The 23,201-nt window shown below is 49.0% G+C and overlaps 1 protein-coding gene and 1 long non-coding RNA gene across 4 annotated transcripts in view; one reads left to right on the top strand and one right to left on the bottom strand.

Annotated features, from left to right (window-relative positions):
- Positions 1-7,162, bottom strand: part of LOC140915842 (uncharacterized) — a 13,982-nt gene extending 6,820 nt beyond the window's left edge. Inside the window, exons 1-2 of the long non-coding RNA XR_012160298.1 lie at positions 7,058-7,162; positions 5,586-5,720 (exon numbers count right to left, since the gene is read on the bottom strand). This is a non-coding gene — a long non-coding RNA (uncharacterized LOC140915842). The remainder of the gene's footprint in view (positions 1-5,585; positions 5,721-7,057) is intronic.
- LOC140915841 (flavin-containing monooxygenase 5) lies at positions 5,454-23,201 on the top strand. Of its 3 annotated transcripts, none has more exons than XM_073356302.2 (9): positions 5,454-5,567; positions 8,683-8,861; positions 10,291-10,479; positions 10,915-11,077; positions 16,186-16,328; positions 18,043-18,242; positions 18,759-19,111; positions 20,092-20,164; positions 20,979-23,201. In XM_073356302.2, the coding sequence occupies exons 2-9, from the start codon at positions 8,721-8,723 to the stop codon at positions 21,322-21,324; spliced, it is 1,608 nt and encodes a 535-aa protein (XP_073212403.1). In that variant the 5' UTR covers positions 5,454-5,567; positions 8,683-8,720; the 3' UTR covers positions 21,325-23,201. The 3 variants fall into 3 exon arrangements, with proteins under 3 accessions (XP_073212403.1, XP_073212404.1, XP_073212402.1); XM_073356303.2 differs by lacking the exon at positions 5,454-5,567 and adding an exon at positions 6,298-6,318; XM_073356301.2 differs by lacking the exon at positions 5,454-5,567 and adding an exon at positions 7,694-7,839.

Below are 23,201 nucleotides of genomic sequence, written 5' to 3'. Positions count from 1 at the left end.
CCAGCAGTGCAATGAATTCTCACAAATAATCTTTGATAAATATGTTGTATGGCCTTTTCCATGATTTGCGTGTTCATTGATGTGCTGAGCTAAGAAAGGGTCAAACTCAGCGATTAGCTCTAAAACACCAAGGTAATTGCTATTGTGTTTCGATCCAACAGTCTCATCTGCTCCACAGAATGGCAGATCATGCTCAGCAAGAAAAGCTATGGTTTCAACTACGCATCTGAGAACATTCTTCCAATAAGCACAAGCTTCCAAAAACTGGTTTTTCATTTGGGTATCAATTCTGCCACTTTCTTTCAGGCATGGTAGCTGCTAACTGACCATGTATGCTGCTTACTCCTTGCATGATTGGTAATGTATGCAGTATTCTTCAATGAAGCCTTCGCAGACCATTCCCCACTTTTTATTGCTGCCTGTTTTCTGATACCAAAAACAGTATACCGTCTTCTTAGAAGGCGAATAGATGAGCCATTCTCACTTGTCAATCTGTTTGTTAGGCTTCAGATATTCAAATACTGATTTGGTCAGATAAGGATTCTGGCTGGTTTACTCTCACTTTGTCAATGAAAAGTCAGCATCTAGATTCTCAAAAAGAAAAGGAGTACTTGTGGCACCTTAGAGACTAACCAATTTATTTGAGCATGAGCTTTCGAAATAAATTGGTTAGTCTCTAAGGTGCCACAAGTACTCCTTTTCTTTTTGCGAATACAGACTAACACGGCTGTTACTCTGAAACCTGTCATCTAGATTCTGGCATTTCTGTGGACCCTTCTCAGTCCAATATGCAATGAGATCTTGAGAAGTCATGTCCCACTCGCCTGGATCATTGGAGAAGTCTTCAGAGGAGTGGGGTGAGACTGCAGCTACAGGCTGCTCCTTTTCAACAGGCGCAGGTGCGGCGGGTTCACTTGGTATTCACCTGGACTTCCTCATCACCAGACTTAGTAGGAGGAAAAATTGTTAGGCAAGGAGGAGTACCTTTCAGCACTACATCTTGTCTTTGCCATCTTTCTTTGGCCTCCTTCAGTTTCTGCCATCCTCCTTTCTTCAACATTGTTTGTAATGTCCACTGTAGGCCTACTGTGTACAAAGTTCAATATTGCTTGGGCCCACAAACAGTTACTTAGCCCACAAAGACAAAATCACAACCACCAGAAATTGAATTCATAATCTTGATGGATTAATTTTGTACAAAGCAATATCTAAGGAGACAAAAAATTTCCGATGACTACACTGCTGTCACTCAGCTGTTACTTCAATATGTAATGGAGAGCATAAGGCTATAGCCTTATTAGCCTATGGGTTAATCCGGCCATGCTAAGGACCCTAGCCATGGAACAGGACCCCCTGGAGTGAGGCACTGCGCATACACAGAGCAAAAAGAAAGTCCTGCTTTTGGCCCATTGCCGCCAGTGTGCACCCCTAGGAACTGGACATCAGTATGAGCACTCCTTGTTTGAGAAGGGGGAAGCACCCTCTTCCTCTGTCTTCATACAAGGCACTGAACGATACTGTGCCTAGTATGGGCTAGATGCTTTCCATGCACTTACAGACAGCCCCTGCTCTGAGGAGCTCACAATCTAAAGGCAGAGGTCAGGGAAGGGGGAACAACAGCGGGCAACTTATATATAAACCAATGAGATTCACCATGGGCAGCATGGCAGTGGTGCATTGTGGTGTGTAGGAATAGGGTAGTTTCCCTTTAAATCATTTGTGAATCTGCTAGTGGTGCTCACTGCTAGAGGCACCAGTGCAGATATTTCTTGTGTGTATGAAATTCCAGTTCTCCCCTCTCCAGGAGGACCCTGTTCCAGTCCTTGCTCATCCTGCCCCCTGCAGGAACCTCAGCTTTCCCCCAGCAAGGGAGTCTCCCCGCTCTCTCACCCACACAGTGCATGAACCAGGGCCGCCAGGAGTTGGGTTGTCGGCAGACTGCCCTGCATGCCACTGTACGGGAACAGACTTCCCATGCACCAGTCACAACCACCATTTGCCCTTCCTCCTCGGTGTGTTTGTGTGGATTTAGTAAGCCTGGTTCTCTGGGACTCAGCTGTGCCTGGGCGGGGGGTGTTGTCTTTTCCTATTGCTTCTGTTGTGCAAGGAGCACAAGATGCAATGTGGCTCTGTAAGAGGGACTGAGCTGTGGATGTGGGAAGGGCCCATGGATGAGATCAGACCGCATCTGAGGGTTGCAGGGGAGAAGGGGATTGTGAAGGATCCACAGATGGGTGGACAAGGGCATTGGTAGGGACAAGGCAATGCAAAGCTTGATAAGGGAGGGTAAGTCGGGAGCAGCAGAGTTTTACTGAGTCTTGGAGGTGGTGACAGGAAGCGTAAATGTGATACGATACTGGATGGGAAACCAGTGGGGAGATTCCCGAAGGGGAGTTACGTGATCACACAGATGGGCAGGGCCAATGCACCTGGCAGCAGTGGCTTGTGTGGATGACCGGCCGTGACCTTCCACAGCATGTCAGAGCTTGGTCCCATGAGCAGGCGCAGGGAACTGCAGGAGTGGAAGTTGGGAGCAGGTCTGCAGGGGGCCCAGCATTCTGCATCACTGGCGAGGGCAGAGGTATTTTAATGTGTATCTCTTGGAGGGGCTCAGCAGCCGAGTCACCACAAAGGCACGAAGCTCCCCTTGTGGGCTGGCATAATCCATAAAGACTGTTCCTCAATCAGTGACAGCATTAGCATGTTGGAGGATGTGCTGGAGCACAGAGAAAATAGGCCAACTGCAATGAAACAATTGTCAGCAACAAATGATTGGAGCAGCTCTAATCGCAACTGTGCTGACATGGGCTGCAGCCAGGGGAATGGAATGTGGCATGTTTGTATCATGAAATGTCTTGTGTGTTTTGGAAGAGCTGGGCCAAAAGTGGGCCAATGTGTGTGACCCTAGGGTAAGTAGGCAGAAGTCACCAAGTGTCCCCGTGCCCTGTTTCTGGAGTTCTTCCTCCAGTTGTGGTTCATCTGTGACCTAACCCTGCCCTGGGGGAATCACTGGGCCTTTGGCTGCCTGTAAGTGTTGCTAGGGCCCTTGTGCTGAGTGGCTCTACTGGTGTTGGATGATGCGCACGCCCTGGGAATGCTGGATGCACCCCTTAGGCACAAGGGGATGGGAAATCCACATCCAAGGCAGAGGCACGGGCTGCTAGATCATATGAATGCACAGCCAGGCAAGCCATTGCCCCACTATGCTCACAACCCTGTCTGCTCTTCCCCCTGGGCATGCTTGCAGATGGGACCAACAGAGCCACTCTCTTGGTTAGCACACAGTGGGATGCTCCCCAGGCTGTAGAAGTGCTGCACAGGGCACCCACCATGCTCTTCTGGCATATAGGTACCGTGGGAACGCTAGGTCGAAGCAGAATGCCTTCCAGATGTTCTGGGGAAGACAGGCTTCTGGCCAGTTCAGTCCCTGTTCCAGACTCATGGACCAGCTGCCATGAGAGCGCCATCTCCAACACTCCCTGGACTCACCCATGTGGGTGGCAATGGGCAGTGAAATGTAGCAGTCATGGAGACTGACCTAGGCCCTTACATAGCTTGGGCCATTTTCATGAAGGGCATTGAACATCAGGGCAGCAGCCTCAAACTTGACTCAATATTCAACCAGGACCCTGCACAGGGAATGAAGCATTGGGGTCATGTAATTTCAGCAGCCCTGGGTGCTAACTAAGTGGGCTGCTGCATTTGGAGCAGTTTCATCCCTTGGGGTGCTGCACTGCGATCATTAAACCAGGAGCTCAAAACTGTGTAAATCTCCAGGGCCAAGTTCCAGAGGAAGAGATGATATTGCCTGGCCAGGCCAGCCTTTCCTATGCTGTAGCTGTCTGTGTGACTGGCAGCAAAGTCCAGGGGTACCCCAGTGTTGCAGACCAATTTGATAATCTGAAGGCAGAACAGGGCATTGTCCTGATGGCTAGAAGTTCTAGAAGATGTTCACTGTCCCCACCAACTTCACCTCCATCTTCACTGGGATTAGCTTCAGCCAGCTGCTGTTCATACAGTGCTGATGCCTCCCATGCATTTGGTTGTCTGGGAGCGAGTGGTAGAGCAGTGTATATAGGAAGCACCATTTTCCAAAGCACTTAGGTGCCTTAGTAGCCTAAGTCTTATTCTCAAGTGATGTAGGCACATGGGAGGTGCAGCGAGATTGACTTGCAGTGAGATTTGGGCCCCTAGATGGCTAGATAACTCTTGGTAAAAGGGACTTGGGCTCCTAAAGTCACTTTAGGCACTCTTGAAAATGTTATTGAGGGGAGGCAAGTCTTTAGAGGAACTCGTTATCCAAGGTGATGCATTTGAATGAAAGAGAAATAAACCTTTATGATGAACCAAAAGCGTAGAGGCTCTGGCAACCCAACAGGAAGTGTCCTGCTCCTGAAAACTCCATTCTGTTCGCTATAGGTTCCTATACCACCCTCGCCACCATCGTATCTGAGCACTGTCCCAGCGTGCATTAAGTGACATGACTAACATGTGGGTTCGTTCTCTCTCCTGCCGGGGGTAACTGTGTGGGCAGCAGAGTATTTGGGTTTGATAGGGATTTTTTCACTGTTGTGTGGAGCCAGCAGGTCTCTGCAGCAGCTGTTGTATCCCTATTTGGGGGAGAAGGGGGGTGTTTCCTTCTAGGCCATACCACGTGCATGAGAAGGGCAGAGATTTCCTTCATTTCCTCCTGCCAGAGGAACTGGTGATCTCGACATCACCATTTCCGACCTCATCACTAGAGCTGGGTGGAAGCTTTATCTGAAGACCTAAATCACTTGCACACTCAGATGGACAAGGATCTCACCAGGTGGAAGCCCCTGCAGCCTCTGTCTGTAACGGAAGAGGGGTACAAGAGAGTTGGGCACTGGAGCTGGATGAACAGGGGAAGTTCTCTGTAAACACCGTGGGGAGCTCTGACTCCTGGTTTGATCCCCGTTTGTATGGTTTGTTGTTCATTTTTCCATGAATATTTGTGCAACCAGGTTTGATTAGCACAAACGCTTGGAGAGAAACTTTGACTCATATGCCAGTGCATATTGGTACACACGGACACCTGTTTGTTAACCAGGTCTGTGACTGATGGTAGCCATTGCACCTTCCAGCATAACAGTACATGCATGGGAATGAAAAATTAATCCATCCGTCACTACGCACCTTCTTCTCCATGCAGAGGCACACGCTTGCCACTACCACGTTGTCCATACACCACAAGCAGCACCCCACAGCTGACTCACTAAATGTCTAGCACGTCCTTCCTCAAATACCCCCATAGTTTGCGCTGAGTAAAATCCTATGTTCATTTACCATGAGTTAGTGAAACACTGGATTTAGTCTGACAAGTGTCTGGTGTTTGCAAGTAAGGAAATTATTTTTTAACTCATGGAGGTAAATCTTGGGTTAGCAATTAACAGATGCCAAGTTAATGTGTTACTTATACAGGACCAAGAGTACAGCTCCCTCCTATAACGGGGGGGAACAAAGGATATGATTCTAGGGTAGAAGGCAGAAATTGACTGCGTGGACTCTGGCAGCACTGCTGAGCCAGCAGCTACTCGGGAGAGCAGGTACGTGGAGTGACTTACCTAGGTGCTGTTTCTGTAGCAGGTGCAGCGTAGTGTGGAATAGCACAGGAGTGTCCAGTTATGGGTTTGGCCAGGGAGTTTTAAGGAACAGCGCCAAGGGATTGTAGAATCCTAGCATCTGTGGGTCTTCAATGTCTGTTGGGATAGTAGGTGCTTTACAGCATGGCCAAGAGTTTTAGAAGTGACTATTCATTTTGGCAGCCTGACTAGAGACACCTTAAAGGGGCTGGATTTCAGAGGGTGGGTGCCCAGCACTCTCTCAACATCATATACTGTTCAGGTGACGCCAGCTGGTCCCCCCAAATCTTTGGGACCGGACCCTGTCGTCCATCTTACTCAGGAAAAATGAGCTTTCTAAACAAATCCTGCCTTGGACAGGAGGAGAGAGGCACTCCCTGAGCCGTTGGTAAGGTGCCAATTAAACAAGGTGTCGTGATCATTGCATCCTACACAGTTATGGACTCCACTGCTTGTCCCCAGCCCACACACAACATTGCCTGTGGAATCCTGCCCTTAGGCACGGAGAAGATGCACCTGCCAGGGTTTATGCAGTCCTCCTTGGTGCTAGGTTAAAGCCAGTGGAAGATTTATGGCAAGGTGTATCCAGGGGTGAAAGTAAGTCGAGTGACTTACTGGTACACTGGGGCCAGCTCTGGCCCCTGGAAGGGGCGGGCCCGAGGGCGGAAGGGGCAGGGCTGAGGGGGTCAGAGCCAGCCCCAGCCCACCCTGTATGGTAAGTGCCCCCCTCCTTCTCTTCCTCCTCCTCACCCCCCTCCCCCACTGGGATAGCAGCAGCAGCCTGGGGCTCCGGGGGCTATTTAAAGGGCCCGGGCTCCCCTGCTTCTACTGCTCCGCTACTTTAATTAGCCACCGGAGCCTTGGGGAAGTGGCGGGGCTCCAGTGGGTATTTAAAGGACCAGGGCAGCAGAGGCAGCTGGAGCCCCTCCCCTTTAAATAGCCCCTGGAGCCCCCGCTACGCCAGGGCTCTGGGAGCTATTTAAAGGGCCTGCGGCTCCCCTGCTTCTACCGCCCCGGTCCTTTAAATAGCCCCTGGAGCAGCGGTGGCGGGGCTCCGGCGACTATTTAAAGGGCCGGGGCGGTAGAAGCAGGGGAGCTCCGGGCCCTTTAAATAGCCGCCGGAGCCCCGCAGCCGCAATCCCAGGGCTCCAGCAGCGGGGCTCTGGAGTCAATTTAAAGGGCCTGGGGCTCCAGCCACTGCTGGGAGCCCCAGGCCCTTTAAATTGCCCCTTGGGGAAGCCGGGCTGCCCCAGTATGGTGCACCGGCTCTTGCCCCTACGCTGTACCGGGGCGTACCGGCTTACTTTCACCCCGGGTATAGCCTGCCAAATGTGTCTATGTTGTCTCTGGCACTGGTGCTCCTTCTGTTCAGAGTGAGCACTGATCAGCAGCCTTTTCCTGCACAACAATCTTCCTTAAGAATGACAGAAATAAGACCCAGGAAGTCAGCTTACCCAGACTCCCACGCTCTCCTCTCAGCAGGGCCGGCTCTAGGATTTTTGCCTCCCCAAGCAAAAAAAAAATTTGACCGCCGCCGCTTTTTTTCCGTGCCCTCCCACACCCCCGTCTCCGCTCCAATTCCGCCCCTTCCCCAAATCCCCGGCCCCGCCTCCTCACCCGGGTGTGTCTCATTTCCCCCCTCCCATTGCTTCCTGCGGCTCCCCCCAGCAACCCCTAGCTCACCTCCGCTCCGCCTGGTCCCCTGAACGCACCGCCGCTCCGCTTCTCCCCCCTCCCTCTCAAGCGGTGGTGGAGCGGCGATGGTGGAGCGGAGGCGAACTGGGGCGGCGGGGGCACATTTCTAGGGGCGGCAGGGCCGGCGCCAGAATGACACCCCTAGAAATGTGCCACCCCAAGCACCTGCTTGGTTTGCTGGTGCCCAGAGCCGGCCCTGCTTCTCAGTCCAGACCAGAGTCAGATTTTTTTCCTATGGTACTTTTTTTTATTGCATTCTCCAGTCCAGTTTTAAATGGGACTTCTCTCGTTTCCCCTGCTCTGTGGTTTTGTAGTTCTCACTGCCAGAAATATGTTGTTATATTTAACCTCATTTGTCTTTTCCTCAGGTTATGCCCATTTTACCCACTTGGATTCCACTAAATAAATCTTCTCCATCACAGCGTATGTCTCTCTATGGGGTGTGACTGCAGCATGTGCAGACATATTCGAGCTAGCTTTAATCTAGCTAGCTCAGGTACTGGAGCAGTGAAACTGTGGCAAAGCCTGCCTGGAAGCCTGGGTAAAACCCTATCTGCAATCACACCCCATGACCGCAATATAGATGTCCCCTTTGTGCTTAATCTTGTATTATCATATTCCTCACACCGGCCTTACTTAACCCACATTTACCTGTTTTAATCTTTCTTTAGCAAGATTCCTAAGAGGACTGGACATGTTGTATGCAGACTTGCATTAGTTAGGATTTAAAAGAGTTGCATAGAGAGAGACTCTATTCTCTGTTACACAGCTCTGTGTTAGCTTTCATTTGTTGCCATCTTGCACTGAAAACCATGGTCACCAACCTGTGACATATTTTGCCAAGCGCAGTTCTAATAAACTGAGTGTCCATGTCCACAAGCGGATAAAGTTTAGGTTACTTTGTTCTTAGACCTGTGCAATAGCACCTAAGGACCCCAGACGTGATCAGGACATAAAAGAAGAGACAGTCCCTGCTAGGAACAGTTTATAACCTACCATGATCATTCCAGATCAAAGAGCCTTAGGATTGCTTGCACAGGAAAACTGACCAGAATAGCTGTCCAGGAATAACTATCCCACTATAGCTCTTCCGGAATGGGTCTCCCTGGGGACACACTTATTCCGAGATACAATTGTCCACACAGAGAGTTACTGCGGAATAGCTATAGCCCTTTATATTCACTTCAACCTTCTTCCAGAATAACTTCCTCATGGAGACAAGTGCTTACTGTGGTTTAGTATCTTTGGCTGATCCAAAGAACAAAGCCATTTCTGGGTGGGATGCCTTTGCTGGACTGCTTGGCTCATGCAGAAGTTGTAGGGATTCTTCCTGCGGTAAAGCTGTAAATCACGTGAAAAGAAGAGGTATGTTTTCACTTCCCAGGATCCCTCCACAACTCTCAGCACCTCCTCCTGAGACAGATGGCCATGGCCAAAAAGAGGATTGCAGTCATCGGCAGTGGATCTAGTGGACTGTGCACCATTAAATGCTGTTTGGATGATGGGCTGGAGCCCATTTGCTTTGAGAGAAGTGAAGATATCGGGGGGCTCTGGAGGTTCAAGGTAGGTTTGAGTTCATCATGAGTTTGGGTGCTTTTCTTAATTATGGCTATTATTTATTATTTGTATTGCAACAGCACCAAGCAGCCACTGTCAAGCATCAGGACCCTCTTGTGCCAGGTGCTGTACAAACCCAGAACAAAGAGACTGAAATCTACTTATCAAATCGTATTATTATTTCGACTAGATGAAAGCCCATGCTGTCACACAGATGTAGTTTGTAACGTCCCTTTGTGTGTAAAAAAGCCAAAAATGGCTGAGAAATTTAAAAGCAGGATGGTAACAGACTGTCAGTCGCAGCGATGTCTGAACCTGGTGATAGTGTGAGCAAGAAGAACTCTCCGCCATGCTTGTGGCTGTTTCCATCACTTCACACTGACACAGCAGACATTCTAGGATTCAGAGTGACAATCCTGGAATCTTATCATATACAGAGTACCATGGGTGTGTGCAGGTATTAACAAGGTCTCTGCCCAGAGGAGGATGGCAAGGGTCTTTTCCACCTATCTGGAAGATGCAGTCACCTCACTCAGAGTGCAATTGTGGCTCTGGTTTAGGGCCTGATCCAAGGCACATTGAAGTCAGTGGAAAGACTCCCATTGATTTCAGTGGGCTTTCGATCAGGCCCTTGCTTCTGACAATCGGGTTGTTAGGAGGCTGGAGGGGAAAGGTCAGTGCAGCTTCAGCTCATAGCGAATCCTTTAGGTTGGAGAAGAACAAACCAGACTTATCCAGAAATGGGACAATGTTCCTTCCACAGGTGAGTGAAGGCTTCTCCCACAGCTCTGGTGCTGGAATCCTCAGGCTCCGCTCAGACAGATGGCCCCATCCTGCTTCCACTGAATTCAGTGGCAAAACATTGACTGATGTCCAAGGGGCACAGACAGGCAGGAGTCCACAGCAATGACAGGCTTCCTCTCCAGCTTCCTTTGCCCCAGTGAACTTCTGCTGCGTGGCTCACCCTCACCAGGCTGTTGTAGGGCTTCCCGTTTGTGCACGTCGATTGCAAATCTCTCTCCCTGCCACACCCTCGGTGTGGATCATTCACACCATCACGCGGAGACAGGGACATGCTGGCAAATGCCACCAGAAGAAGCTTTCCAGAGGGTGTGGTGTCAACACAGGGCATGGAGGGTGTTTGTTTGTGTCCAATAGGTGAGAAGGGGCTTGTGGGGGCTGAGGCTGTGCATGTGATGGGGGTGGGGTAGAGGGAAAGACCTGTCGTGTGTGTCAGCAGGTGCTTTAAATCAAAGATGGAGAGAAATGTATAGGATGCTCAAGGTATAGTTCTGCGGAGCAGGGAGGCTGCCACGGCAACAACTGTATTAGGGGAGATCACACCACCTATGTTTTCATGCTGCCTTCATTGCTACAGCTGTACTTTCCAGAGTCAATATTCAAAAGCAATGTCCATGTTCTCCCGCTCCTGCAGGAGAACCCCGAAGAGGGCAGGGCCAGCATCTACAAATCTGTCATCATCAACACCTCCAAGGAGATGATGTGCTACAGTGACTTCCCCATCCCGGCCGATTTCCCCAACTACATGCACAACTCCAAAATCATGAAGTATTTCCGCATGTACGCCGAGCACTTCGACCTTCTGAAATACATCCGCTTCAAGGTGAGGAGAGCTGGCCCAGAGAGCAGGGATAGGACTCTCTCTCTCTCTCTCTCTCTCTCTCTCTCTCTCTCTCTCTGTGAACGCGCATGCACAGGTGGTGAAAGACCTGGGTGAAAGAACCCGCTCCTCTCCCCCCGATGAGGAAACATCTCACACTCATGGAACAGGGAGATCCTTTTGTCTGGGGGCTGCCTGGCAGAAGTTACAGCCCAGGTCCCAGGAGCTGCCATAGCCCTACTCCCTATAGGAGCCAGTGAATCTGCAGACGCTGTGAGGCAAAACCCAGCAGAGCCCAACTGGCCTCCTGCTGCTGGTCCCAGCTGTGTGCTGGCCTTGTGCTTCCTGGCTGGGTTGCTGACTCAAGCACGGGGAGGAGGTTAGCGTCAAGGATGAAATTTCCTGGTGCCAGCTAAGTGAGTGCCCTTTTCCTACCAGACCACTGTGGTCAGTGTGACAAAGCGCCCGGATTTCTCCTCCACGGGCCAGTGGGATGTTGTCACGGAGTCTGAGGGGAAGCAGGAGTCGGCTGTCTTTGATGGGGTCATGGTTTGCACCGGCCATCACACCAACGCCCATCTGCCACTGGACTCCTTCCCAGGTACGTCGCAGAGCGGGAAGGGAAAGGGCCTTAGATGAGCCGTGACTTTCCAAAGGGATAAATAGAGGGAAAGCAATGAGCACGTGCTCCCGGGCTGGTGCTGGGACATCCTGAAAGGTGCAATTCAGAGGACACAAAGCCCAAATCGTTACGTAGCTTCCAAAGCCACAGGCAGTACAGCAGATACACCGAGCCACTCAGGAACATGCCAGTGAGGGAAGAAGAGCAGATACAGTAGTCATGTAGCTCTATGGCAGTGGTTCTCAAACTTTTGTATTGGTGACCTCTCTGAGTGCGACCCCCTCTTATGAATTAAAAACACATTTTTTTAATATTTAACACTATTGTAAATGCTGGAGGTGAAGGGGGGTTTGGGGTGGAGGCTGACAGCTCGCAACCCCCCACGTAATAACCTCACGACCCCAGTTTGAGAAGCCCTGCTCTATGGCTGTCTGGCTTCTCTTGATGGAAGAAAGTACTTTCTTCGCTGTTTCAGCTAGCACTGCGGTATCAGACTCTTCCCTTTCTGTTAGGGGTGCTGAGCCCCAGGAGCTTTATGAACCTCTCAAACTGCTTTTTGGGGTTGGCAAAACTGTTTCCTGATCACAAACTCATTTGAGCCTGTGCCCCTTCCCATCTGCCACTCCAGCTACTCAGAACCTCTGGTGTTCCAGCCACAAGCCAATCTGTGCCGTGTGAAATTTAATACTGCAAAGTGCAAGGTCATGCACTTGGGGACTAACAACAAGAATTTTTGCTATCAGTTGGAAGAAACAGGAGGAGAAGAAAGATTTAGTATTGATTGATCGTGGGATGACTGAGCTACCACTGTGATGTGGTTGTGAAAAAGGCTAATGCAGTCCTAGAATGTAAGCAAGGCATTTCCAGTAGAGACAGGGGAGAGTTAGCACCATTCCATTATACAAGGCGCTGGTGAGACCTCATCTGGAATACTGTGTGCAGTTCTGGTCTCCAATCTTTAAAGAAGATGTATTCAAACTGGCACAGGTGCAGAGAAGGGCTACTAGGATGATCAGGGGAATCTTATGAGAGAAGACTCAAAGAGGTTGGCTTTTTTAGCTTAACCAAAAGAAGGCTGAGGGAACATATAATTGCTTTCTATAAATGCATCAGAGGGATAAATACTAGGGTGGGAGGAGAGGAGTTATTTAAGTTAAGTGCCAGTGTGAACACAAGAACAAATGCATATAAACTGGCCATCAGCAAGTTTAGGCTTGAAATTAGACAAAGGTTTGTTACCCTCAGAGGAGTGAATTTCTGGAAGAGCCTACCAAGGGGAGCAGTGGGGGCAAAAAACCTAATTGACTTCAGGACGGAGGTTGATAAGTTTATGGAGGAGATGGTATGATGAGACTGCCTACAATGGCATATAGTTGATACATGACTGCTAGCAGCAAACATCTCCAGTGGCTGGTGATGGGACACTAGATGGGAGGAGTTACTGATAGAGAATTCTTTACCAGTTGTCTAGCTGGTAGGTCTTGCCCGCATGCTCAGGGTTCAACTGATCACCATAGAGCTTTAAACTAGGAATCTGGGGGAGATGGTTGGAAGATGTCCAGGTAATCTCCACGCCAGATTTTAACATTGAGAGGGAAGAAAATGAAGTAAGCAAGGATACAGCCGTGGGTAGGAGAATGGACACAAGGAGGAAGGATAGCGTACATACCAGTCTAATAGGTGATACTGGCGGTAGAATGCCTGTGCCTAATTGGGTAAAGAATGTGAGCAAGGCCAAACAGCAAAATTAAGATGTTTGTACACTAATGCGAGGAGCCTAGGTAACAAAATGGAGGAACTACAGCTACTGGGGCAGGAAGTGAAACCAGATATTATAGGGATAACAGAAACATGGTGGAATAGTCGTCATGACTGGACTACAGGTATTGAAGGGTATGTGCTGTTTAGGAAAGACAGAAATAGAGGCAAAGGTGGTGGAGTACACTGTATTTCAGTGATGAGGTAGATTGTAAAGAAATAAGAAGTGATGGAATGGATAAGACAGAGTCTGTCTGGGCAAAAATCACATTGGGGAAGAAAACTACTACAGCCTCCCCTGGGATAGTGCTTGGGGTGTGCTATAGACCGCCGGGATCTGATTTGGATATGGATAGAGCCCTCTTTAATGTTTTTAATAAAGTAAATACTAATCGGAATTGTGTGATCATGGGAGACTTTAGCTTCCCAGATATAGATTGGAGGGCAAGTGCTAGTAATAATAACAGGGCTCAGATTTTCCTGGATTCGATAGCTGATGGATTCCTTCACCAAGTAGTTGCTGAACTGCTGTAAACTGCTGTAAACTCAGGGGTTGTACCGTATGACTGGAGAATTGTTAACATAGTTCCTATTTTTAAGAAAGGGAAAAAAGTGATCCTGGTAGCCTGTTAGTTTGACATCTGTAGTATGCAAGGTCTTGGAAAAAAATTTGAAGGAGAAAGTAGTTAAGGACATTGAGGTCAATGGTAACTGGGACAAAATACAACATGGTTTTACAAAAGGTAGATCGTGCCAAACCAACCTGATCTCCTTCTTTGAGAAGGTAACAGATTTTTTTAGACAAAGGAAATGCAGTGGATCTAATTTGCCTCGATTTCAGTAAGGCATTTGATACAGTTCCACATGGGGAATTATTAGTTGAATTGGAAAAGATGGGGATCAATATGAAAATTGAAAGGTGGATAAGGAACTGGTTAAAGGGGAGACTACAGCGGGTCCTACTGAAAGGTGAACTGTCAGGCTGAATAGAGGTTACTAGTGGAGCTCCTCAGGGATCGGTTTTGGGACCAATCTTATTTAATCTTTTTATTATTGACCTTGCCACAAAAAGTGGGAGTGTGCTAATAAAGTTTGCGGATGATACAAAGCTGGGAGGTATTGCCAATTTAGAGAAGGACTGGGTATCATACAGGAGGATCTGGATGACCTTGTAAGACTGGAGTGCTAGTAATAGGATGAAATTTAATAGTGAGAAGTGTAAGGTCATGCATTTAGGGATTAATAACAAGAATTTTTGTTATAAACTGGGGACCCATCACTTGGAAGTAACAGAGGAGGAGAAGGACCTCGGAGAATTGGTTGATCACAGGATGAGTATGAGCCGCCAATGTGATATGGCCATGAAAAAACCTAATGCGGTCTTGGGATGCATCAGGTGAGGTATTTCCAGTAGAGATAAGGAGGTGTTAGTACCATTATATAAGGCACTGGTGAAACCTCACCTGGAGTACTGTGTGCAGTTCTGGTCTCCCATGTTTAAGAAAGATTAATTCAAACTGGAACAGGTACAGAGAAGGGCTACTAGGATGATCCGAGGAATGGAAAACCTGTGTTATGAAAGGAGACTTAAAGAGCTTGGCTTGTTTAGCCTAACTAAAAGAAGGTTGAGGGGAGATATGATTGCTCTCTATAAATATATCAGAGGGATAAATACCATGGAGGGAGAAGAATTATTTAAGCTCGGTACCAATGTGGACACAAGAACAAATGGATATAAAACTGGCCATCAGGAAGTTTAGACTTGAAATTAGATGAAGGTTTCTAACCATCAGAGGAGTGAAGTTCTGGAACAGACTTCCAAGGGAAGCAGTGGGGGCAAAAGACGTATCTGGCTTCAAGACTAAGCTTGATAAGTTTATGGAAGAGATGATATGATGGGATAACCTAATTTTGGCAATTAATTGATCTTCAATTATTAGCTGTAGATATGCCCAATGGCCTGTGATGGGATGTTAGATGAGGTGGGATCTGAGTTACTACAGAGAATTCTTTCTTGGGTGTCTGGCTGATGAGTCTTGCCCACATGCTGAGGGTTTAGTTGATCACCATATTTGAGGTCAGGAAGGAATTTTCCTCCAGGGCAGATTGGCAGAGGCCCTGGGGGTTTTTCGCCTTCCTCTGCAGCGTGGGGCACGGGTTACTTGTTGGAGGATTCTCTGCACCTCGAAGTCTTTAAACCACGATTTGAGGACTTCAATAGCTCAGACATAGGTTAGGGGTTTGTTACAGGAGTGGGTGGGTGAGATTCTGTGGCCTGTGTTGGGCAAGAGGTCAGACTAGACAATCATAATGGTCCCTTCTGACCTTAAAGTCTATGATTCTGTGATTCTAAGATTTGGAGTTGGAAAGGATTTCCCCGCAGATCAGATTGGCAGAGACCCTGGCAGTTTTTCACCTTCCCTGTGCAGCACGGGCCATGTGTCACTTGCAGGTTTAAACTAGTGTAAATGGTGGATTCTCTGTAACTTAAGCCTTTAAATCACGATTTGAGAACTTCAGTAACTCAGCCAGAGGTTATGGGTCTATTACAAGAGCAGTTGGGTGAGGTTCTGTGGCTTTTAGTGTGCAGGAAGTCAGCTTATATGATCATCATGGTCCCTTCTGGCCTTAAAGTCTATGAATCTATGCTGGGGCAGGAGGGAAGACTCCCCTGAAAGCTTAGCTGCTACAGCAGAGTCTCTTGTATTCGTTTTATCCCTTCCCTTCTTTGCTCCTTATCCCCACACCTCGCACTCCGTTATTACTCTGAGGCAAGGCTCCAACCCACACACCAGCTCCTATACACTGGGTACCTGGCCAGAGCAGTGTAAAGAGCCCCGAAAGCCTCGGTTCCAGCTGGGGGACAGTTCCTCTGGTACAGACGCTGCAGAAGATGGCTATATGGCTGCCTGTACAATCCCCGGCTTGGGGGGCGTGCCAGGGGACAGGCTGACAGTGGCGTTAGCCTCAGGGTGGAAATCTAGAATGCAGCACTGTGGTTCATAGGGGAACGTGGGGAACTGCCATAACTTAGATAGACCAGGGGCATCTCCAGCCCCCCAGAGCAGCTCAGGGTCAGAAAGGTGCAAGACTGATTTCAGTCCATCTTCGCTCAACCTTTCCCCTGGGGTGATGGGTCTGTGGTGCACCTCTTAGAGGTGCAGCCCAGAATGTCACTCTGGTCCCCACCCACACAGTCTCCCTCAAACAGGGGATATCCCCCTCACTGTTTTTGTTGAGCTCCAGAACCACAATGTTCAAGTGGGCAAAGACACAGGCCAAACACCCGTACTGCCCAGAGCCTAAGCTGCTCCGCTCTCTCCTGGCAGGGATTGAAAAGTTCAAAGGCCGCTACTCTCACAGCAGGGATTACAAGAACCCTCAGGCATTCTCGGGGAAGAGAGTCATAGTGATCGGCATTGGCAATTCAGGAGGGGACCTGGCCGTGGAGCTCAGCCATGAAGCTGATCAGGTTTGGTTCAAGAGGACGGCTCTCTCGTTCATGGCACAGTGCAGCACCCCCCACCTCACTAGGCTAAAGGCAGCAGCACTGACCAATACACCGCACCACCACACAAACCCCAGAAACACCTAAACTAAGGTCCTGACCCAACCTCTGCTGAAGTCAATGGAAAGACTCCCATTTGAAGCAGCCCCTAAATGCAGAGAGGAGATATGAAAGTTTATTCGGTTCATCAGAGTTAGTATCAAAGCGTCATCATGGGCAATCTTCACTTACCGAGTGGATGTAATGGACATAGGGAATTGCCTACAGCTGTTAGTTGTTTGGCAGCTGCCATCTTGGCCTACAGCAGGGATGGAACTAGGCCCTTCCAGAGCTACACTCCACCAGGAGCTAGAGAGACCAGTGCTACAGCTAGGGACTGTAGCAGAGTCCTAGCCACTGTAGACTGGGTACAGGGTGGGACACAACGCACACCGACCAGCAGGTTATCCACAATGCTGTGCCCTCAAAGTAGCATGTCCCACTTCCTCATTAGCCCATCTGTCCCTGCCTACCTGAACCTTGCATAGAGTCATTGGGAGGTGCCTGCAGTGACATCCCTACCAGCCTTGCAGGAGACCAGAGATGGCAGGAAATCAGACGTGGCCAGGGAAGAGCTGGGTGTTGTGTTGAAAGATGTCAGAAGCCTCCTTGGTTTGAAGACTAGAGCAGTCACTTCAATACAAGAGGGTTTGGGCACAAGCTGCAGGGGAAATAAATGCAGAGGAAGGAAACAGAACTATGGGCAGATGAAAGAAAAGGTGGCAAGGTTTAACAAGGAGAACAGGGTCACTAGTGCCCAGAGCCCTTTCACAGCAGGTCCAGCCAGCTGCCCACTAGCAGCCCAGCGTTCCCCAGGGCATCCCAGAGCATCAGTGTGTCTAGCAGTGACAGGATGCACAGCAGAAGTGGAGGGTCAGGGAAGGTCCCTGTAATGAGACATGTCGCCCCCTATAGGAACGTTCAGTGATGTCTGGGTTAAGGATACTGATCTGGGAGCATGGGCCAGTCGTTTCCAAAACTGTCCTAGGCCGAGGCCTGTCCTTTGTGTGATCCCACAGTGCCATTCGCTGGGGTTGCACACAGCCATAGACTCCCTTCTCTGGGTGCGTGGCAGATGTCCAGCCAGAGCCTGACAGCAGGGCTCTCAGCAATGGGGCAGCACAGACCGTGACACCACAGAGCCCACAGATAGCAATGCGGTGTCGGCCCTAAGCACTGGCTGCACCCTGCCGGGCATAGAGCAGACAACTGCTATGTGCAGCCTGCTCTGTTACACAGCCAGGGACCGAGGTCACAGCTCAGTGAGGTTCCTAAGAGTTCCAGCCAGGCTTCTCTCTGAGATCCCCAAAACCTCCAGTGAGACTACAGCTGGGAGTCGGAGGCAGGGGATGTCAGTGGAAATCATGCCTGGGGGGATGCCAGTGGGAACCAGGGCCGAGTGGGCAGGGATGAAGATTAAGACTGTCAGCTCTTTGGGGCAGGAACGTCCCTCACAATGTGGCTGTACAAGTGTCCAGCACACTGGAGTTGATCTCAACTGGGGCCTGTATTACTCACCCTATTGCAGATAATAACTCATGACCGTAACAATCCCTGACAATGCCATGAAGTGCCAAGTAGCGTGACCCAGTACAGTATGTGTCAATGTCCAAGAGAGCTCTCTTTCTCCACTGTCTAGGTCTTCCTCAGCACCAGGCGTGGGGCATGGGTGCTGAATCGTGTTGCGGAGCAAGGGTACCCTGTGGACATAGTGCTCTCCACCAGGTTTAAAGCCTTTTTCAAGCAGATGTTGCCTACATCCATGGTTAACCAATGGGCGGAGAACATCGTAAATGCAAGATTCAACCACGCACACTATGGTCTAAGGCCTCAGCACAGGTGCTTTCAAACACCTCAGCCTGCTGAGGCAGGATGACAAATCATTGGCGTTAGATATAAAACACTGAGGTCTTGACTTCTCCCTTCCACCATCACTGCACTTGGGTAGGGGTGGGAGGGTAATTCTGTGTTTCCTGTGTTCTGGCACCAAGAAGGGCCCAACCCAGCTGTCAGGGTATGTTAGAGCATCCTCAGAGCTTACGCCCTCCTTCCTGTGACCATTGGGAAGAATGGCCATAGGGCGGTACCTCCTGCCTGGGGGTAACCTCAGGAGGCTGTTTCTGCCCCCTTTAAGGGTCCATTACGCTACTGGAGCCATAATGGACACCAAGCATCTTCAAATAGCCTTTTGCACTCATGCTGCTAGTAATACGGCTGTGCTGCCTGAGCCAAATTCTAACATTGAGACTAGTAACAAAGGAGAGGAGACCTGATCATCGCACTGATCCTCCCCCACTTTCAGAGGTACGCCATTTGCCCAGACAGATCTTGACACACTTTCTCTTTGCCATGCAGGATTATGAGCCAACACCCAACTATCAACGATGACCTGCCGAACCGCATCATCTCTGGCAAAGTGCTGGTGAAACCGAACATCGGGGAGTTCACTGAAACTGGCGTCATCTTCGAAGACGGCACCAGAGAGGAGGACATTGATGCAGTTTTCTTTGCTACGGGATACAGCTTCTCTTTCCCCTTTCTCCAGGACTGTGTCAAAGTGGTCAAAAACCAGGTCTCCCTGTATAAATTCATCTTCCCTCCTCACCTGGAGAAGCCAACTCTGGCTTTCATTGGTCTCATCCAGCCACTGGGGGCCATCATGCCCCTTGCAGAACTCCAGAGTCGCTTGGCCACACAAGTGTTCAACGGTACGTGAACCAAAATGCAGGAAATAGCCCGGGGTCTCTGGACTATAGAGCTCTCCGAAACCCTAAGCCTGTGTTAGTAAAGAGCCTTGCTGGATTGGTATGGTACTAGCTGAATTCAGCAGAGCTGTGCAGTCCCTGGGCTGGCAGGTGGCAGCAGTACCCGTATGAGTGCCATGATGATGAGCCAGCCCATGTCCCTCTCCACGATAGTGCTGTTTCAATCCCAAGTATTTGAGGTGGTTGGGCCTTCACTCCTCCCATTTTGGAAGCATGGAAGCGTTGTGATCCCAGGAAATGGGGGAGAGGAGTCACAGGAAGTACTGAAGCTGTGGGGAAGGAATCTCAACTCTAGATCCAGGCAGGTCCCTGACAAAGATAGACAGGCCCGTCGATAACAATTCCAGGCCCCAGAGCAGAACAGTCAATGGGCCCCCAGGCCCGGTGTGGTGTCGCCACATGGGGGCGGAGCTGGATCACTTGCGGCAGCTGGTGCACGCACGCACAAGCCACGCCCGTGCGGACATGGTCCGCCTGATATTTGGACTGTGCTGCACCTCTGCTGGCTGGTGCCCAGTGAGCTGCTGCCGGCTGTGCTGCTGGTGCCCAGTGAGCTTCTGCCAGCTGCGCTGCTGGGCGTGCTACCACGGCAGCAGCCGGGGGCCCCAGGCCCTTCTAAATCGCCTGAACCCCTGGGCAGTTGCCCCCTTTGGCCCCTCCCCTGACAGCAGGCCTGAAGATAGACTGTCTTACCGCCACATCTCTCACAGAATCTGGCTGCCCACTGTGCTCCAGGAGCTCCAAGCTCTGGACTTTGGGGACACAAAGTCATCACGGCCTTCCCAGCCCAGGGTGCAGTGCTTCCTGTAGGAAACAACGACTTCCCCCATCCCTCACACACAGAGCTCTCTCTGGAAATGGCTGATCCCCCTCTTGAAGGAGCCAGACACATCTCTGCTCATACTCTGGCTTTTCCCTTCTAGGGCAGATCAGGTTGCCCACAGCAAGCGACATGATGGCCGATATTACACAGAAGAAAGACGAAATGGAAAAACGGTAGGAACCTTTATGTGAAGTAATAATTACTGGGCATGCTTGGAAGGAGTCTTTCCCTGAGAATGTCTTAAGTTTCTATCATTCTCTAACATACCTCCAATGTGTCATCAATTTGTTGTAAAGAGTAAGGTATTTCCAGCTTTAGCTCTCTTCGTTAAAATTTATCTGTAAACAATTATTTGATCTGGAATTCTTCTCCCATCTCTATCTTCCTTCCACACATAAATGTGACATAAAAGAACAAGATTAAATATTATAATTATAGCTGTAGAAAACTAAGCAGTATGATCCTCATCCCTATCCCCCAGATCGTGGCTGAATCCAGCAGCGAATAGGGGAGAAAATCTTGTTTCAGCCAATAGAAGGAGATAAGGACTCACCCTCTCTGCAGACATCCCCCACCTGGAGAAGTTCTTCCTAAGACTGTCAGATCTTCTGGCACTTGAGCCCCACGTTAGGCACCACTTTTAAAATCAACCTATATAAAACTGACGGTGGAGTTGGAAGACGGGGCTTTCAGTGCTAAAAGCACATATCTTACCAATTGAGCAAACTCCATTTAGCAACCACATAAATCTCTTCTGGAGACCTGCCATTAGAAGGGGGCAAAGACACTTATACCCACCTGGCATGGGTTACGACTTCACATGGAATCGTGACCCAGCTTTTCCTTTAATTCCAGTTATAGTGGGAATTAATTCCAGAGGCAGAAATTCTCCAAATTTGGTGCCCCTCAAGAATGTCATTTCCTGGTCAGTGCAGTCTCCATTTGATCACACTACAAGGGCACCCACACATCTCTCTCTTATTTCAGGTATGTAAAAAGCCCGCGCCACACTATCCAAGTGGATTATGTTGAATACATGGATGAACTTGCCTGCCTGGCAGGAGTCAAGCCCAACCTGCTGTCTCTCTTCCTCACGGATCCAAAGCTTGCCATGGAGGTTTTCTTTGGCCCCTGCACGCCATACCAGTACCGCCTGAGAGGGCCAGGGAAATGGGATGGAGCCAGGAAAGCCATCCTGACCCAGAGAGAACGGATCATTAAACCTCTGAAAACCAGGGCAGTAGGAGATTATACCCACCACACCTCAATGCCCAATTTGTTTAAGATAGTTGGTGCCATTGCTCTCTTTGCTATAATTATTGCTTATTTTTAAATTCTTATTCTCTACATGGTTACACAGGAAAAGGGGATTATGTAAAATGTGATTACCTGGTTTCTGTTGGTTTCTAATTTGCTCCCTGCAACTTTATCACACATCCAGTGTAACCGTCCACTTCCACTCATGTGTTGAGAATTTCCTCCCTCTCAACTATTGCTGCTGATTATTTTGTCTGCTGTCACTGTCTGCTGTTGTGTTAGAGATCTTTGGTTCCATTAAGTATTCCTTAGGCTGCTAGCTGGTATGATTATAAAGACCACAGACAGGCACAGATGTTAATAGCTCAGGAAGTTTAAGTGGGGCCATTGTGACATGAGACATAATCAGTCACCACCCTTCCTCTATAGGTAATCTGTATGCAACAATTCCATTGCATTGTAATGTCTCAGCGGCAGGAAGGAGACTGCACACATATGTCAAGAGTTCTCCGTGGTAGGCTACTGGGCCCAACTCTCACTGCTCTTTTACTGATTGCTTGGCCTCTTGCTAGTTTGGGCACCAGTGCCTGAAATGGCACTTCTGCCTTGGATCTACTGCACATTGAGGTGGTGCTGCTGGGGTACCTGAGGCAGGAGCACAGGGGAAGCCCTTAATCTGCAGAGACATTGGGATTGAGGGACTTAATGAGTGGGTGAAAATGTAATGGAGTGTGGGGTTGAATCCAGAACAGTGAGGGGTTGTGCCACCACTTGCCCCGTAACCCTGGGTCACAATGCTTTGTTGTTGTAGCTCACAGCCTGGGATGCTCACAGCCACCCGACAAACATGCAGGTCTCACCCTGTCTGTCTTGTGCTAGACAGCCCTGGTTCAGCAGCTCTGACCCCAGAACTGTCTACAGTTCCTCTCCGGCTTCCACCAGCCTTCGTTACAACCAGCAAGGTGGCCCCAACACACTCCCAGTCCTGAATTTCCCTAGCCCAGGTCCTCTGTAATCTCCAGCCTTCTCCTGGACAGTTCAGAGAAATTATAAGGGCCATTTCTTCCTCCAGAGACACAATTAACAGCCTCATTAACTGGAGCTGACAATCACTTTAATTCAAATGCAGCACTGTAGGTTTCAATTAATAGTAAAACCAGTTCATTAACAAAGGAAGATAGGAATTGAACTGAGTTCAAGTATGAGATAAAGTTAGAAATGATTACAAGCAAATAAAAGTGAAAACATCTCTAAAACTTAATCTAGCAAGGTACAATCTTTGCCTAAGCAGGTTTCTCACCTATATTCAATTTCTGAGACTGCAGCCCCCCGTTGGATGAAGGCCCCATCTTTCTCAGCTTGTAAGAGCTCTGTTCTGTTGTGTCTGTCAAATGATGGCTGCCAAAGATGGCTTCTGTCTTTGCTTGAATCTTCCCAAATTCAATGACTTTGTTTCAAGAAGCATGATGACCTCATGCTATTCTTCCCTTTTCTGTGGGCTTCTGTCATAAATATAAAGGGAAGGGTAAACACCTTTAAATCCCTCCTGGCCAGAGGAAAAACCCTTTCACCTGTAAAGGGTTAAAAAGCTAAAATAACCTCGCTTGTACCTGACCAAAATGACCAATGAGGAGACAAGATACTTTCAAAGCTGGAGTGGGGGGGCGCAAAACAAAGGTTCTCTCTATCTGGGTGATGCTTTTGCCGGGGACAGGAGTGGAGTCTTAGAACTTAGTAAGTAATCTAGCTAGATATGCGTTAGATTCTGTTTTGTTTAAATGGCTGATAAAATAAGCTGTGCTGAATGGAATGTATATTCCTGTTTTTGTGTCTTTTTGTAACTTAAGGTTTTGCCTAGAGGGATTCTCTATGTTTTGGATTTGATTACCCTGTAAGGTATTTACCATCCTGATTTTACAGAGGTGATTCTTTTACTTTTTCTTCAATTAAAAT

This window comes from Lepidochelys kempii, chromosome 8 (assembly GCF_965140285.1).
Source record: "Lepidochelys kempii isolate rLepKem1 chromosome 8, rLepKem1.hap1, whole genome shotgun sequence".
Taxonomy (NCBI): Eukaryota; Metazoa; Chordata; order Testudines; family Cheloniidae; genus Lepidochelys; species Lepidochelys kempii.
This window is presented reverse-complemented; position numbering and strand designations above follow the sequence as displayed.